At 40.4% G+C, this 18,614-nt stretch overlaps 2 protein-coding genes and 1 non-coding gene across 3 annotated transcripts in view; 1 reads left to right on the plus strand and 2 right to left on the minus strand.

Annotated features, from left to right (window-relative positions):
- Positions 1-3,320, minus strand: part of LOC103873306 — a 728,778-nt gene extending 725,458 nt beyond the window's left edge. Inside the window, exon 1 of the mRNA XM_033272627.1 lies at positions 3,077-3,320. The gene's annotated coding sequence lies outside the window, so the exon portion shown is untranslated. The remainder of the gene's footprint in view (positions 1-3,076) is intronic.
- On the minus strand, positions 79-3,083 carry LOC108872227. Its single transcript, XM_033272651.1, has 2 exons — positions 1,396-3,083; positions 79-1,086 (listed from the first exon to the last, which is right to left on the minus strand). The coding sequence occupies exons 1-2, from the start codon at positions 1,808-1,810 to the stop codon at positions 698-700; spliced, it is 804 nt and encodes a 267-aa protein (XP_033128542.1). The 5' UTR covers positions 1,811-3,083; the 3' UTR covers positions 79-697.
- A 4,155-nt stretch (positions 3,321-7,475) lies between the features above and the next one.
- Positions 7,476-7,582, plus strand: LOC117126369. Its single transcript, XR_004448937.1, has one exon. It is a non-coding gene; the product is annotated as a small nucleolar RNA R71 (small nucleolar RNA).
- Positions 7,583-18,614: the final 11,032 nt, after the last annotated feature.

Genomic DNA, 18,614 nt, shown 5'->3' on the forward strand with positions numbered 1-18,614 from the left:
TTTTGTAAACTACTAATCAATTTTATAATTAATTTAATAAAAGTATAATATATGTTTAGGTGGACCAATTTATAATTTTTTTTAAAATTCAATGCATATTTCAAAATTAAAATATTAAGGCCTTAGTACTTTTGCAATGAAAATTTTGAACTTAACATATTTATGTACTTTTATATGGTATACAGTTTAATTTCAATTATATATAGATATATTTAATCTGAATATATATTAAATGAAATTTATTATTTATATGATTTTATGATCATTTGTATCTAAGTAAAATAAATGCCACTAATACTGATTTATTAGTTATTAATGCTATACTTGGACAATAATCTAGTACCATAAATGCCTCTAATTTGAAATAATTATTTATTAATGCTTATACTTGGACAGGACTCTAAATTAATTATATGTCAATTTTTACTTTCAAAGTTGGATGGGTTTTGCGTGTAGAAAGTACCAAAATAAATAAATCATACCAAGTCTAATAAGACTTTTATATTTATTATATTTATTACTGCAGCCCGATTGTATAAACTATAACACATAAAAAAAAATCATTAGAAAATTACAAAATGAACATTACTAGACTTTAGAAAACCAATAAATGACTATATGACAAAAACTAAAAAATGTAAATCACACATGTTATAGATTGTATCTTAACTATGTTTTTTTTTGTCAAACATTTCTTTCATTCATATCTTAAAATAGAGTAATAGAGAAACATAGTCTGAAGAAAACACACATAGCAATTGCAACAGTCAAATAATGCCGTGCACTGATAAAAGTTAAATGATAGAGGATTGAAGAGAGTGGCAAAGTTTGTAAGGAGACAACCTGCGATCTCGTTCAAATCCATCCCTGAATGCAGGGCAGAGAAGAGGACAATAGAGTCCCAAATTTCTTGAAGCTTTGAAAATCCAGCAGATGATGCTGAAGGAAGGGCCACCTGCAACGTCAAAGCTTCGGCTGCAAGGGTTGAGACCACATATAGTATCCTAGCAGAGCTTTGAGAGTCATGGGCTTTATCCATACCATGGATACACCATCCAAGACCTCCATTTTTAGAAGCATCAGTCCCTGAAACCATAGAAACCAAAGCCAACAAGACAAAGGTTCTAGTACCAACCCCATACTGAGGTACTAAAGGGGGAGAACACAGTGTAACATCCTCATATAGAGGTAAAGACAACAGATCGCTTGCAACATCCTCATATAGAGGTAAAGATCGATTGCTTGCAACATCCTCAAACTGAGGTAAAATAATCTTCAAAGGGAGGGCAATATCCTCATTCAGAGGTAAGGGACTCATCTCGAGACAACTAACTCCTAAAACGAGGCAAGGTTCATACAGGTAAGACTTGTTCCACGAAGAAACAGAGACAATACCTTTTGAAAGCTTGACTAAGAGAGAGGAGGTTTCTGCAAAGATAAACTGTGGCTCGAGCTGAAAAGTGGAACTGTGCTGAAATCTGCACCAAGCAGTAGAAACACACACTCCAAATGACACGAAAACAGTCCCGGTTAAACCAATGGTCGATGCAAAGAACCTCAGAGGAGAAGCTACATCAACAGGAACCGGAGAGCTGCAACGAGGGAGGAAGACGACGGGATTGATGGAGGATTCGAGGGTTTGAAGGAGAGGAGCGAGGAGAAGGAGAACGTCTGGAGGTTCTGGAGGGACGATGAGGAAGCGAGCTTTAAACGGACGAGACTTACACAGCGACCACGGCGGCAGATCTGGAGGAGGTGGATCTGGAGGAGGTCTGAACCGTGACGAAAAAGGAGTCACCATCAGGACCATGGAGAGGGAGAGGAGCTGCTTCAGAGGGAAGGGGAAAGAACGACGGCGTTGGAGCGGAGGAGATTCATCTGAGCGGTGCACCTTGGAAATCGGGCCAGAGAGAATTTTTCTAGGGCGAACACTGTATATGTTTGTTGCTGTATCTTAACTATGTTTAAGGTTAAAAATTATGAAACATTTTTGATAAACGGCGGCGATATTAACATGATATACTGTTATAAAAATTATTGAGAAACTCGCAGTCAATCAAAACTGTACCGTCATCGTGAACTGAAAGACTATGAACATGGTACATATAAACACGTATGTAGTAACGAAGCATGCACGGTAACTTTTGTAAACTTTAAACTGTAAAATTATTTTGTGAAGATGACTCGGTAAGTCAATTGTTTGTTAATAATCATTTATTGATGCACGTTAGTTATTGCTGCACGTTTTTAGTTAATAATGTTATGGAAAGCTTAATAATTGTAAGGGCGGTCCAATGTAACAAAAAAATGCAATTTCATAGTAAGATCTAAGTTTTTTAATTTGAGACTGTGAGAAGCTCTGTGGAGCTGACACTTCATCACTGATTACAAAGTCATAACTTAAAAATGTTTCTCTTTTAGTATAGAAGGTATGTAAAATTTGGAGATATGAAAAAACATACAAACCGTGGGGCACGTGATGTTAAGAGTTTTCAAGGCTCTTAATCAAATGTTATAGTATAAAAGATTCTCGAACCAATTCTAGGTGATTCTAAAGTAAAGGGAATGCAAGTTCATGCTTAAGCTAAGTGCAATCCGGTTTTAAAGATGGTATGAACTAAGAACTAAGAACTAATAAGCTAATGCAATAAAGTAATGATTTTTTCTTTCTCAATATGAAGCAAGAGGACTCATGGGGCTAGGCATTTGATATTGGGTGATATAGATCCAATCTAAGGGTGGCAAGCTATCAATCAAACATTTTCCTTATGCCTAGACACTAAGCTAAACAAGCTATATCCCTAGATGAATGTTCTTTTGCTAAAGCAACTCAAGCATCTAATCCCTTAGGTTGAATGTTACTAAAGCAAACATGGAGAACAAATCTAATAGCAATATTAACTCCTTTAGCAACTAATCCCTTAGGTAAAGCAAACTAAAAGCATTGAAGAGTTGGTTTAGGCATTTCATCATATACCTTGTGGGTAGGAAATGCCTAGAGATTTATTTTAGTATGATCAAGACTAAAATAGCATTGAGAACCCTCAACAAGCAAGGAAACAAGTGGATCTAACACTAAACACCCTAGATCTTCTCTAATCACCTTTAATCACCCTAGCCCATGAATCCAAGATTAGTCTACTCACTAATAGACATGAATAACCCCAAAACCATAGATGATTCAAGGTTAAACATGATTAGAGAGCAAGAAAATCAAGCAAAGATAAGAAATTATGATCAAGATTAGATCTTTCACCCAAAAGTGGCTTTTGATTAGATAGAAAACAAGATATTCCCTAAAATTAGGTCTAAAAAGTATTTATAGTGGTCTAAGAACGAGCTGGGTCGACCCAACAAGCCTGGATTGACCCAAGATAATTTGGGTAAAAAGTTGGTAAAAACAGAAGTCCAGATTTTTCTAAGTGTCGCAACTGGTTTTTGACATGTCATTTGGCCGCTGCAACAAGTACATATGGGGCAGGGGCGTGTGCATTTTCCCAGCGGTTTGGCTTGGCCGCTGCAGTTGGCCGCTGGGACAGTTGGGACCTCGTCTTGTGAACCAAAATCACCATTCTTGTCTCTAAACCATCTCCAAAGGTTCCAAACTCACCAAATAGCATCTCCATCACATAATAGAGACAAATGTATATGCAATGCACCTAAATCTACTCTAAATGCATCTAAATGGACAAATTGAGAACTAAAATGATTGCTAAAACTATGCAAATACACAAGATATCAACTCCCCCAAACTAGAACTTTACTTGTCCACAAGTAAACTTTCAAGGTCAATTAGAAGAAAAGTTTTAAAATGGGAGCTCATAACCAAAAGACACTTTCTAACCTTCAATGTAACATCCTAAAGAAACATAGCAAATAGCATGAGCATCTTCTTTATTATACTCTAGCTTCTCTAGGCCTATCCATACTCTTTTGCCTCTACTCAAGTTGCAATACTCTTTACCTACAAGTTCCTTCAATCAGCTCTCACATTGATTCACACACACACACATACAAGGTGAACTCTCACAAATGGGCACATGATCTCAATCATTTGGCTAGGTAAGCAATGGTCTAATATGAATGAAGAGATGGGTTCAAATGTTTTCATTTAAGGGTGGTTATCACTCAAAACAAGGAGCTTGATCATTATGCAAAATTTATCTAAGATTAGAAGCAACTCATGCATACATAGATTCATTCTCATCATTCTACCCCCTTTTGTTATAAGTGATCACAAGTTCTACCCTCTTTATCATCATCTTAAAATCAATCTAAATCCCTCACATCACTCACCCAATGAACAACTCTCTTTTTCTTTTGACTCAACTGCTAGGGATTTTAATTCACTTTCTACAAGCTCTAACTCTTTTTCATTTCCTTCCCCAACTTCTCTTTGATTCTTTTTCTTTTCTTTTCTCTTTTTGTTTTTTAAGGGGAAGGTCCTTTGTTGAAAAATCAAGAGCTTCTTTTTTTTTTTAATCCCTAGAGTATTCTTTTCTATTCATACTCTTTTGCTCGTCTCTCATCTTTCTCACTCTCCAAACCCAAGATATGAAATTTAGAACACACAAACTCCACTCACCATCCCCAAATGCTAACTCATTGTGCTAGCAAGAGATGAGAATCAACCTATGTCGCTTCCAATACTCTCAAGATTTTGCACATGACAAGCTATCAAAAGAGGCCTCACTCATGCAATTCAATGTTTGGTCTCAAAGAATGGTTAGGGTTTTAGGGTAAGGAGTGCCATTTGGGTTAGCAAAGATAGGTATGAAGGAATAAGATAACCCAAATGTGTATAAGATCCATGATCATGTATGCAAATGCCCATATGCAAGAAAGATTAAGTTCATTCAAGCCAAGTTCAGTTTGGAGCTGATTTTAAGAACAATGTCAATATCAAGCAAGCAAACAAGTTTAAGAAGAGTTTTCAAGGCTCGAAGCTTACAAGCTTTTTCAAGAGATGCTTAAGCTACTTGATATGTTTAGCTAGGATGTCAAATTGAGTTCTAAACATGTGTTCTTTACAAGGTTTCTCCCTATTCATGAATGCAACCTATATGCTCTAGACTCAATCCTAAAAATGCAAGTGATGCAACTACATGCTTCTTTTTGTGTTTTTTCAAATTTTTCAAATTTTTTTTTGGTTTTTCTATGCAAATTTGTATGTACAATGCAAGACTCAATGCAATATCATCAAAGAAAACATGATCAAATACCTGGTATCTCCCCCAAACTTAGTTCACACAGTCTCTGTGTTGGTAAGTTGAAAGAGATACCCAGAAGAAAGAACAAATGCAAAGAAAAACTGGTATATACAATGGAAAAGTTGGAGTGGTACCTCAAGCGGAGAGTGGAGGAGGAGGATCCTTCCCACTATCAAGAGTGATGGTGAGGATTTGAGAGAGAAGCTCTTGAAGCTTGATTGGATCATTTTGGAGCTGAGGAGTGATGATGGCTCTTGCACTTGAGAATGGCTTAGACCTTCCCTTGCACTTGATTTTGTACTCAATGACCCCATCCTTAAGCTTCATTGGGTGGAGAGTAAGAGTGTGAGGAATCTTATCAAGAGGTGAAGGATGAGGTTCTTTCACAATCTTCTTCTTGTCATGAGCAGCCTTTGTGGCTCTACTCACCTCCTTCTTTTTAGCACTTTCCAAGTGCTCATCACACAGCTCTTTAGAGGACTCTCCAGCAAGACCTTCTTTCTCAATACCAACCCCTTCAGCCTTGGTCTTCTCAATGGAGGATGCTCCACAAGTGATTGTTCACAATACTCAGCATTCATCTTTGGGGATTGTAGTGGATAGGAGACAGCTTTGTTCACATTTAAGAGTGTGACCTTCTTGTTGGCAAAGTCTATGCAAGCTCCCACTGTTGTAAGGAATGGAGTGCCAAGGATCAATGGGACTCTCTTCTCAGTTGCCATCTTCAGAACAGTGAGGTCTATAGGAATGGTGCATGTTCCAATCTTCAAAGGGAAGTCCTTGATGAGACCAATGGGAGTTGTAGAAGAGGAATCTCCAAACTGTAGGGAAGATGTGTTTGGCTCCATGCTCTCAATCCCTAGACTCTTCATCATCTCCATTGAGATCACATTTACACTTGCACCAGAATCAACAAGAGCATCATCAAAAGTGAGCTTACCAAGGTAGCAAGGTAAGGTGAACATCCCTTGAAACTCAAGCTTAGGGAGGGACTTTGGAGGGATTGGTGGATCAATCTTCAGAATGGAGATGTCCAAAAGCTCAGCCACTTCAGCTTGGTGGTCTATAATGTCCTTGATGAGCATCATCTGGACATGAGCTTCACGCATACCCGAGATTTCTGGAAGTCTGATCCCAACATCACTAAGATCTTTCCTGAACTTGGAGAGCACCTTCTTCTGTGCTTTGGTGAGTACTCTTTGGGGGAAAGGGAGCTTATCATAGGGTGATAACTCAACCTCAGTGGCTTCCTCTAGCTTAACCTTCTTCAGCTTGTTGTCAGCTCTCTTCTCAACTTGTTTCTCAGCCTTGTGCTCAGCTCTTTGCAGATTCGTTGCTTCAACCTTCCTGGAAGCGTCCTTCACAATCTGTATTTCAGCTGTGGCCACAACAAATCTCTCAACTTCCCCAAACTCAGTTCCAAATACCAGTCTTTCAATCTTATCCTCCTCTTTTTCATGATCACTCAGCTCAATCTCTGGAGAAGTAGTGGAGAAAACAACATTGCAAGACTCCTTGGGGTTCTTTTCTGGTTTTCCTGGTAGAGGCCCCATTGGCTGCTTGGAGGATGAAGGCATAGAAGCAACTTGACTCTCCAAAGCCTTGAGATGAGAGGCAAGTTGCATGTACTTGTTGTTGAGGTCAGAATAGTTCCCATCAATCTTTGCATGGATGTTCTTGAACTCATAAATCATGGTCTTCTCATTTCTGGCCTGAAATTCCAAGAGTTGCTTGAACATAGAATCCACACTTGAATCTGGAGCTTGAGCTTGAGAAAAGCTTCCTTGAGTCTGAGGAGACTGGTTGGCTTGGTAACCTCCTTGCTGATTATTGTAGAGTGGTCTTTGCTGGTAGTTGTTTTGGTACTGAAAGTTGGGTTCTTTCTTGTACCATGTGCCATTAGCATTGATGAAGCACAACTCCTCTTGGCCTTCTAAACCATCAACCTCATTGATCACTGGAGGTGCCTCTTGTTTCTGATCACCAACAAAGTTCATCTTCTCCTGCTTAGCCTTTTCTGCAAGAAGTAGATCCAAATTGGCTTGGAGAGACTTCAGCTCTTTCCTGGTGTGCTGATCATCACCTATGTTGCTTCTATCATACTCCTCACTGTAGACTGAGTCACTCTTAGCCATGTTCTCCACCAGCTCTTCTGCATCCTCTTCAGTTCTACCCAAGAAGAAACCATTGCTGGCTGTGTTTAATCTGCTCCTGAACTCTGGAAGAGAACCTCTGTAGAAGGTACTGAGCAAACTCTCCTTGGTGAAGCCATGATGTGGGCATTGAGACCAATAGCCCTTGAACCTCTCCCAAGCTTCACTAAAGCCCTCTGGTGTCTTCTGCTGAAAGTTAGAGATCTCATTCCTGATCTTGGCCGTCCTTGAGATAGAGAAGAACTTCTCTAGGAATACCCTCTTGCACTCATTACAAGTTGTGATAGAGTCCTTGGAAGAGCCTTCTCCCACTGATGTGCTTTGTCTCCCAAAGAAAAAGGGAACAGCTTGAGCTTCAATGCATCTTCAGAAACACCATTGGTCTTGGATAAGCCACAATACTTATCAAACTTGTCCAAGTGATCAAACGGATCTTCAGCAGCAAGGCCATGATACTTGTTGTTCTCTATGGTGTTGAGTAGCCCTGACTTGATCTCAAAGTTGTTGTTCTCCACAGCTGGTGCTCTGATTCCCAACCTATGACCATGAATGTGAGGTTGATCATAGGCTCCAATGGCTCTAGCTTGGCGCTGTGGATGTTGTGGCCTAAGGTTTGCAGCTCCTTGGGCCACTCCTTCATGAGGCTGATTCTGATTGTGCTCCATTTCAAACCCCAATCTCTGAAAGTGAGCCTGTTGCTCTTCTTCTCTTCTCTTTCTTGCTATCTCCCTCTCAAGTGCTCTAATGTCTTCAACTCTTGGAATTAGGCTTGATGAACCTCTGCTCCTCAAGTTCATACACCTGAAATGCAAAGAGAGAGAGGAAGAAGGAGAACCAGTAACAAAATAAAAGAAAAAGTGACTTAGTCTCAAGCAAGTGACTAAATCCCAATGTCACAATCAACCTAGAACTTGGCAACGGCGCCAATTTGATGTTAGGAGTTTTCAAAGCTCCTAATCAAATGTTATAGTATAAAAGATTGTCGAACCAATCCTAGGTGATTCTAAAGCAAAGGGAATGCAAGTTCATGCTTAAGCTAAGTGCAATCCGGTTTTAAAGATGGTATGAACTAAGAACTAATAAGCTAATGCAATAAAGTAATGATTTTTTCTTTCTCAATATGAAGCAAGAGGACTCATGGGGCTAGGCATTTGATTTTGGGTGATGTAGATCCAATCTAAGGGTGGCAAGCTATCAATCAAACATTTTCCTTATGCCTAAACACTAAGCTAAACAAGCTCTATCCCTAGATGAATGTTCTTTTGCTAAAGCAACTCAAGCATCTAATCCCTTAGGTTGAATGTTACTAAAGCAAACATGGAGAACAAGTCTAATAGCAATATTAACTCCTTTAGCAACTAATCCCTTAGGTAAAGCAAGCTAAAAGCATTGAAGAGTTGGTTTAGGCATTTCATCATACACCTTGTGGGTAGGAAATGCCTAGAGATTTATTTTAGTATGATCAAGACTAAAATAGCATTGAGAACCCTCAACAAGCAAGGAAACAAGTGGATCTAACACTAAACACCCTAGATCTTCTCTAATCACCCTTAATCACCGTAGCCCATGAATCCAAGATTAGTCTACTCACTAATAGACATGAATAACCCCAAAACCATGGATGATTCAAGGTTAAACATGATTAGAGAGCAAGATAATCAAACAAAGATAAGAAATTATGATCAAGATTAGATCTTTCACCCAAAATTGGCTTTTGATTAGATAGAAAACAAGATATCCCCTAAAATTAGGTCTAAAAAGTATTTATAGTGGTCTAAGAACGAGCTGGGTCGACCCAAAAAGCCTGGGTTGACCCAAGATAATTTGGGTAAAAAGTTGGTAAAAACAGAAGTGCAGATTTTTCTAAGTGTCGCAGCTGGTTTTTGACATGTCAGTTGGCCGCTGCAACAAGTACATATGGGGCAGGGGCGTGTGCATTTTCCCAGCGGTTTGGCTTGGCCGCTGCAGTTGGCCGCTGAGACAGTTGGGACCTCGTCTTGTTAACCAAAATCACCATTCTTGTCTCTAAACCATCTCCAAAGGTTCCAAACTCACCAAATAGCATCTCCATCACCTAATAGAGACAAATGTATATGCAATGCACCTAAATCTACTCTAAATGCATCTAAGTGGACAAATTGAAAACTAAAATGATTGCTAAAACTATGCAAATACACAAGATATCAGTACGCCCAACCCAGTAACAAAGCACATGATGATACTAATCCTATCTTCACAATTATGATGATTATGGCAATGACATCATTATACTCATTCTTCACAATTTAAAAACATTATTTTGTTATCCCTCTCTCTTTTCTATTCTTTATCTTTTATACAATCATTCTTTATATCATTTTTTTACATATCCAAATCTCAACATGTTTTGTAAATTTCAAACTTTTTTCTTTCAATTATTTTTTTTTTGTTTTTTTCTGAATGTGTTCATCAGGCCCGACTTATATAAATTATGGACCATAGGCTTAGATATCCCCTCTAAAATATAACTATATTTTTGTAAATTCTTTTTTTTTTGTCGACTTTGTGTTTCATTAATCCCAAGAGTCACGTGATACAACTTTGGATCCCAAGAGTCACGTGATACAACTTTGGATAAACATTACAAGTACAAACCATTGTACGTGTACACATCCCGCAAAAGGTAATGACATGTGTAAGGTCAGAAACATGCATCTCGAATTCTCAGCTTCGCCGACAATCTTGACGGTCATCTCCGGTGACTACGCCTTCGAACCACCGACACAATGTGTTCTTCCTTTTTTCATGTTTCATTGATTCCAAGAACTGTATCCGAAGACTCTTCCTTCCGCCATCAACCGAAGCTTTAGCTTAGACTTCTAGCCCTCACCGATTATTGAAACTGGGAAAGTTTAATCGATTTAGAGAAAATCCTATGTTGGACCATCAAAAGATGCCAACTTTACTGAATTTCTCATCCATCGATCAAATGGAATCCAACTTTTCTTCATCTTCTCCGCTTGAGAAATAACTTATGAAACACAAGCTTAGATGAAACTTAAATTCTCAGCTAAGATAAGAGTCCGAGCATGATCAGAGAAAACAGAATTCCAAACCAAAGCTATCGGGATTAAACTCTTTTGTGAAAGGGGGATATGATCCGGGTAAACCCGTATATTATCAATCCAATTTAACCAGAAAAAACATAAAAAAACATGACGAACAGTTCTGGAATTGGATTGAAACCACAACAAAAAATCGCCAAGCGAAATATATTTAATTTGACAAGCGGAATTTTGAATCGCCAAAGCGAAGACATATATCGCCTATGCGAAGATTTATTTGAAACAAAGATTTAAATATTTACAAACCAAAAAAAGAAAAAGATGGTAACCGGCGGCGAAGGCCACCGGCCCCCGATGGATACATCTTAGATTGGAAGCTTTTTTTTAGAGAGAGGTGAGAGCAACTAGAGAGAGAATCAGGACTATATTTTTGTAAATTCATAAATTAGGATCCTAGTTTTTATATTATTTAACAAATTTAGATTTCAATTTCTTAAAGAAGTTTTGTCAAAAAAGAGGACCTTGTGCTTGTGCACCTTGAGCATACCCTAAGAGCCGGCACTGGTGTTCATATTTGAGATACGAAAAACTAGTTTTTCTCCTAGATCACATGCATGAATAACATGTTAGTTTTGGATGTGATTACACTGTGGCGCGCGGACTCGTCTTTGGAAAAATCGGGTGGGTCATTTTGTGTTTCCACACTCTTCCCAAAGAGAACAATCAAGGTTTCATCAAGAAATGAGGTATAAAAGAAATTTCAAGGTTTCAAAAACTGGATCGAAGAGCTTTGATATCATCAAGTTCAGCAATTATAGCTGGACATTCTTCTTCTTTCAGAATGAGGTTTACGAGCTGTTGACAATCCAACTCCAAGCGGATGATATGAAAACCACGGTCTCCAGCTTATTTCAAGGCTCATCCCAAAGCTTCTGCCTCAGCTTGCAATGCCGAGGTTCCCTTCCGTTTGCATTTCTTTCCAGCAAGGATTTCTCTGTCTGCCTCGAGTAAGACGAATCCCATTCCCATCCATATGTCTGCTTCCGACCAGGAAGCATCTACTTGACACTTCCAGATACAGTCTTGTGTTTCTGGTAATAGTACTGGACCTACTTGCACGGCTTCATCTTCTTCTCTATCCTCCATCTCTTCGACTATTTGCGCAATTCAGCTTCGCGACAAGCTAATTGCAGAGTGTCTTCAGCGCTAGTGTGTTTTGCATTAAAGCATTTATCATTTCTAGCTTTCCAAATATACCAGAGTAACCATGGGAACATCGAAACCCTATCCAGTTGAATGTTTGGCATTGTATTCTGTTGGTAGAGAAAATTGATATTGGTATATAATGAAGAACACGGGAATATCCCCGGAGGCGATGGAATCGCAGATAAAACCCAACACTGCAGAGCCAGTGGGCACTCAAAGAGGATGCGATTAATGGTTTCCTTCTCAGCTCTGCACCTCTGGCACGATGCATCAGTACCACAATGTCTCTCCACCAATTTGCTCGCTGCTGGAACGAAACCGGCCAGGGCCTGCCATAAGAAATATTTAATTTTCCTCGACGTTTTAAGCTTCCACACTTTCTTCTTTAATCCTGTTGCGCTTGGCTCAGTTATCGGCTGATGCATCGAGTTCCTTCGTTGCTCTACTGCAACATCATATCCTGACTTTACTGAATAATAACCAGATTCCGTAAACTTCCAGCAGTAGTTATCGCGTCTGCATGTCTTACCTATCTTCAAGTCTAGGATTACTGGTATGTCACGTGGGTGAATAAGCTCTGAGATGTGTTCTACGTTTCATTCCTTGGTATCAAAGTTGATGAGATGGTGTACCTTCAGGTCTGGGTCGATAATAGCTTGTGCTTGAGTTGCAGGTCTCACCGGGTGAGATGGGATCCAAGCATCTGTCCAGACACTCGTCTCTGCTCCGGTACCTATCGTACGGCAAATTCCTGCCTCCAGAACTTGTTTAGCCGCCGTTAAGCTTTACCAGCCATAGGATGGGTTATATGCTTTTCCAGTACATAGTGGATTAGAATGGCGATAATATCTTCCTTTAAGCAGTCGGGCCAGGAGAGAGTCTGGGAATATCAGTAAACGCCAAACTTGTTTAGCTAAAAGTGCCAAATTAAAATCTCTAAAATCTTGAAATCCCAAGCCTCCTTGATCTAACGGGGCACATATTTTGTCCCAAGCGATCCAATGAAGTCCTCGATGGTTTGCTCTAGTCCTCCACCAAAAACGCGCCACAGCGGCGGACAACTTTTTACAAATTCCTTGAGGGATGAAATAACATGACATAACATACGTCGGGGTTGCTTGAGCCACTGATTTTATTTGAACTTCTTTCCCACCACGAGATAGTAATCTTCCAGACCAGTTATTAATCCTCCCATTCATTCTCTCTTGTACATAGGAAAATACCTGATTTTTTTATCCACATATCTTTTCCGGCATCCCTAAGTACATACCCATACCCCCTTCTCTTGAGATTCCAAGTGATCTTTTCAGACCTTGTTTCATGGATGCTACCACCTTAGAACCGAACATAACTGAAGATTTTGATTTATTCAGTTGTTGTCCTGAGGCTTTGCCATAGACATCGATAATTCGCATAAGCTCCTCACATTGAGGCTGTTCTGCTCTACAGAAGAACAGACTGTCGTCCGCGAATAAGAGATGAGAGATCACTGGGCTTTCCTTAGGTATTTTAATATCCGGAATCGCTTTTGTCGTCTCTGCATGTTTGATGTGAGAGATTAGGACCTCAGTACACAGGATGAACAAAAACGGGGATAATGGATCACCTTGTCGCAATCCGCGAGATGGAACGATATGTCCCTTTGCCTCTCCATTAATAAATACTTGATAGGAAACATATGAAATGCAAGTCATAATCCTTTTAACTCATTGCTGATCAAACCCGAATTTCAGAAGAAGGGCCTCTAAGAAGCTCCATTCGACTCTGTCATACGCTTTGCTCATATCGGTATTGATAGCTACAAAATTTTCCTTTACAGCTCGCATTCGTTCTCAGGGCATGAAACATCTCTTGTGCCACCAAAATATTGTCTGTAATAAGATGTCTAGCCACAAAGGCTGACTGAGTCTCGGAAATCAGTTCCGAAGGTATACGTTTCAGTCTTGTTGAGAAGATTTTCGAGATGATTTTATAGCCTACATTACAAAGGCTGATGGGCCTGAATTCTGCCATGGTCGTTGGCCGCTCTGTCTTCGGAATCAGGCAAAGGTTTGTTTGGTTCAGGCGTGCATCGAACTCTCCCATTACGAAGAAGTCACAAACCATTTTATAGACATCAGCTCCACTGTATTCCAGAAGCGTTGATAGAATAAAATTGTCATCCCGTCTGGTCCCGGTGCTTTATCAGGATGTATGGAAAAGTAGCTTCTCGAATCTCCACATCAGTAGGGATTTTTAGCAGTTTCTGGTTCATCGCTTCACTAACGGACGCGGCAATGTGCCGGATAGATTCTTCGATGTTTTCTGGCTGTGACGAAGAGAATAACTGGCGGAAGTACTATGTTGCCACTGCTTCTATTTCTTCCTCCGTTTCGACCCATTGATCCATAGAATTTTTTAGTCGTGTGATCCTGTTATGGGCGCGACGTTGTTTTGTCTTAGCATGGAAGTATTTGGTATTACGATCCCCACTTCGCAGCCAGAAGGCTCTATTTTTCTGTCTCCAATAGATCTCCTCTTCTTTATATGCAGCACATAGTTTCCATTTGATCTCCAGTTCTTCTTCACTAGTCAGCTCTTCATCTTGGATCGAGTCAAGCTTCTTCTTTAGACTCTCGATCAGTTTTTCATTGTTTGAGAGGTTTCGACGTTTCCATCTTGAGATAGCACTTCGGCAATTTTTAATATTATCGTAAAGGCCAGCTTCGCGATCTGTGCTGGAGGCTTCCCAGACTTCTCTGACCACCGAGTTAAAAACCTCTTTACCGATCCACCTCCTATCAAAACTTAAAACCTTCCTAGCTTGGTGTACTCGCGATACAAACCTTGCCAGTATAGGGCGGTGATCTGAACCCAATCTCAGCAAATACTCCACATAAGTAAGGGAAAACAATTGGTGCCAATCCTCATTACCAACTGCTCGATCTAATAGACACTGAACTCTTCCAGCTCTAGTCCAGCCAGCCCAAGAGAAGGAATTACCTGTGAAAGGGAATTCAATCATACCACAGTTATCCAACATGTTCTTGAAGGGAAGAAAAGTGGCTGCTTCTCTTCTTCTTCCTCCTTTCTTTTCTGCGTTACTTGTGATCTCATTAAAATCTCCCAACATCAGCCATGCTCCGGTCCTACGAGTGCTCATCCTCATTAGGCGTTCCCAGACATTCTCTTGGTATTGAACCACCGGATCTCCATATACGAAGGTAATAAAGACGTCATTCCCTTCAATCTGCGCTCCTATATCAATCATACGATTATTTGAGAATATAATTTCTACAAAGTAGGCATTCATCTAAAACAAAGTAATTTCACCGCTCCTACCAACAGGATCCACGGTGAACAAGTTATCATAACCAAATTCAAGCTGAGAGTCTTGTAAAAAAGCAAAATTATTTTTAGTTTCAGAAAGAAAAAGAAAACAAGGGTGAAAGCAGCGATGAAGTTCTCTAAGGTTCTGCTTAGTCAGGTAAGCTTCGGCTCCCTGACAGTTCCAAGAGATTGCACTCATATCTGAGTACTGGGTGGTTTCTGGGACCCCACCGAACCTGATGCAACATAAGATTTCCGGTTCATCGTCGACGCCGGGTAAACCTCAAAGCGAGATAGTTTAGTCGAACTGGCAGGTTTTACTGAAGAGGGATTACCATGCCTAATCAGCTTGCCTTTTGGCGATGCTCTGCCATGCAATGCTAACTTCTTTGAGGTGGAGGCACCTTTGGTATCTGGGCTCCTCATTCATCTTTTCCTGCCTGAGTTTATGGGAGTCGACCCCCTGGTCTGTCTGCCACTTCGTTTCTGCTCCTTCGTTTCTGCTCCTTCGTTTCGACACAGTCTCTTCAGCGCTCCTCTTTGAACTCTTTATCTTCTCTGACATGGTCCTTAACTCCTCTTGACTACGTTTCTCTTCATTCTGGGATTTCCCTTCCGGCACTGCTATCACTATGTTTGGTTCTGGGTCCTCTGTTATCTCATCCTCCATCTCATCTCCTAGTAGATCATCATCATTCATCATCTCCTCATCCATATCAATATCGATGTGTGGATACTCCTCTGCTATACGATTAATCTCTTCCTCTTCAATAGGGGAGAATCCTCCACTTCTCTCTGATCAGTTCCCAAAGGGGCCACTTCCAGTGTTGATCTCATCTCTTCCTCAGGACTTCTCCTCTCGTTCTTGTTAGTTAAACCGACCCGTCTCGTCTCCTTCAGGGTGTTGACCCTTACGTCCACCGGTTGACTCGGTATCTCCATTCCTCTACCATTCTCCTAAATCTCAGGGATCACCATTGTAGTTGGCTTCAGACGTTCTCGACTTTCATGGCGCTCATGGGAGCCATTATGTCTAGGCTCATTCTCAGGGGATTCGTAAGCAATCTGTTTTCCTTTGATTCTTTGATTTCTTTCCTCCTCTGTCTCCCGATCAGGGTTATTTAACATCTCATGTTTATCTCTCATCCCGTCAGACCTTCGTCTTGGTTGCCATTCCAACCTTGTCTCGGTTCTCCCTGGATAGTTTGATCTTCTTCCTAGTGTTTTGTGACGCCTGAAATAATGGGAGTCTGATATAGTCCGTTGAGAGTCCGAGGATGCACGAGATGGTCGTGATGACTGTTCAGTCCTACGAGGTTTAGGGGGGGGGAATGTACGCTTCTGAGAACAATGTTGAGAGTATCTTCCAGATGATGACAAGGAATCGCCAAGTCGAGTGCGATCACTGTGTCTTCCTTGATCAATCAATCTCTCATTCGTATCTCCATCCGATTGGTTTACACCACGAGAGCTTCTATAGTATGGATGGTATTTCTCCCGATCATGGGGATATTTCTCTTGATAAGTTTTCTCCAGTCTATTCCAGACGTTCTTCCCTCTTTGATCTCTTTTCAGTGCAATTTTGCTTCGGAGATCTCCATACCTTGATCTGCGTTCTAAAGATCCCCTGTCTCTTTCTCTGTCTTAACCCCAAAACTGGTTCTCTGATGCCTTCCCTTCTTGGGGGTGGTCCCGTGTGTAGCTCCTATGGGTCTCCTGTCTATTACCTGGAATTGAAAAAACTTCTTTGGCTGCCAATTATTCTTTCTCCTTTTGTTCCAGCCTGGCTCGACGATTGACCGCTTTTTGTTCTGGAGTAAGCTCCGGACAGGTACCTTCTTCATGTGAGATCAGCTTGCATGTGTAGCAGTACCTAATAGCTCCTCGTGTTTTAGAAATACTGTAAACATCCCCATTGGCATATCCTGCTTTTCTTTCAAACTGGAGAGGCTTGTCCACATCAATTTGGACTCTAAACCCTTCCGTTCATCACATCTACTACGTCCATTGCTCCTAAGGCTTTTCCAATGCTCATGTAGGATTCATCTTTCTTGTAGTGGGTTGGGACTCCAGTGATGGTTACCCACAGCAACATAGTATTTGGGTATTCATCATTGATCGTAGGGATCCATCGCTCTAGCGAGAAACTCCATTTATTGAAGTGATATGGCCGTCGTTGAAGAACTCTCACCATATCTTCTTCCTTGTCGAAGTCAAACTGGAATTTATTGTTTCCCAAATTTGTTTCTCTTACTCTGCCTTCAACATTCCAAATTCTATGTTTAGGCATATGCTTGATCAAAGCGTCCACACTCCTTCCAACTACCGAGAATTTGTACTTCTCAATCAGATCCGAGTAGCCGAAGTCTGGGACTTTAATTATATCGTCCTCCCTTGGAATCCGTCTCCTAACCTGGCGCGATGATTCTGCCTTAGATCGATCGTATCTTTCTCAGTTCATTGTACCAAACAAGTTAGCACCACCCTAGTAAAGGGGAATATGTCTCTCCAACCCTAGTTCTTGTATTCTTCGCGGACGTGGAGAACACAGTGACTCTAGGGTAAAACTTTCGAACTAGAAAGCTAGCAAAAAACTCTGCAAGGGGCAGGAAGGATCAGGCAGAGAGGAGTGTCGATAGTTTCCCTCTCTCCTCCAGTTGCCGTAGTGCTGGATCTTACGCCGGAGCCAAGTTTGGCTCAGATCTGAGAATCGCCAAAGTTGCCCATTTTATTTTTGCATTGATGTTTGGGCCTCCCGTCCAGTAGAATTTTATTATATCTGAAATCTGATTATCAGCCTATATAAGTAGTAAGTAATCAAAGTTCAAGCCTTTCTCATGCACAATAAAGGTAACACAAAAATGAAATCGATGTTAGTTTCTCTTTAATAATAGGATGTTATTAAGAATGTTTTGCAAAGAAACACAAAATTTTTCTTCATCCTCTCTTAGCATGAGAAAGTCTATTCTGATCTGTTAGACAGTCTGAGCATTTATAACTGTGTGAGACTAAGCTGAATACACAGAGGACACTTCCGACCTCCGCCGTCTAAGATCTAAGAGAGCCATCGCCGGTGACTCTGAACCCAAATTCAGCAGAACCAACAGAGCAACCGGAGCCAACCACAGAACAAAGGCAGTTGAGTAAAGAGAAACTTCCGAATATCAAAATAGGATCGGTTTGATTGGATCCAAAACGAAAAAGGGCAACAAAATCTTCATACCTGCACATGCATCAACATGTGTGACCTAATTCTCGAAACTTAATGCACGGTGAGTCAGACCTAATTCTCAAAAATTAATTAATGGCAAAAAACCCCAAAATTTGATCTTCTGAAATCGAAATAAAAAGTGTAAAAACACTAAACAAAGGATTTTAGAACGAAGAAGCCGGAGATAAACGGGATAACAGTAGCATGGACTTACGAACAAAGCATGTATGGAATCACGAGAGCCTTCATGGTTATGATGGAGACAGCGAAGTAATATTGAAACAATGAACGATGAAATGGCCCGAGAGAAACTGAAGAGTGTCGATAAGAGTGAATAAGGAAGTAACTCTTTCTCCTCACAAGTTTAATCACACGTGTAGTAGGGGATGTAGGGGTTCTGAATAGCTTAGGTTGTGTTATAGAAACTGTAGGGGTAAAATGGCCATTAAGAAATAACACATTAAAGAAAAATGTTCAATTC

Source organism: Brassica rapa, chromosome A06 (genome assembly GCF_000309985.2).
Source record: "Brassica rapa cultivar Chiifu-401-42 chromosome A06, CAAS_Brap_v3.01, whole genome shotgun sequence".
Lineage (NCBI taxonomy): Eukaryota > Viridiplantae > Streptophyta > Magnoliopsida > Brassicales > Brassicaceae > Brassica > Brassica rapa.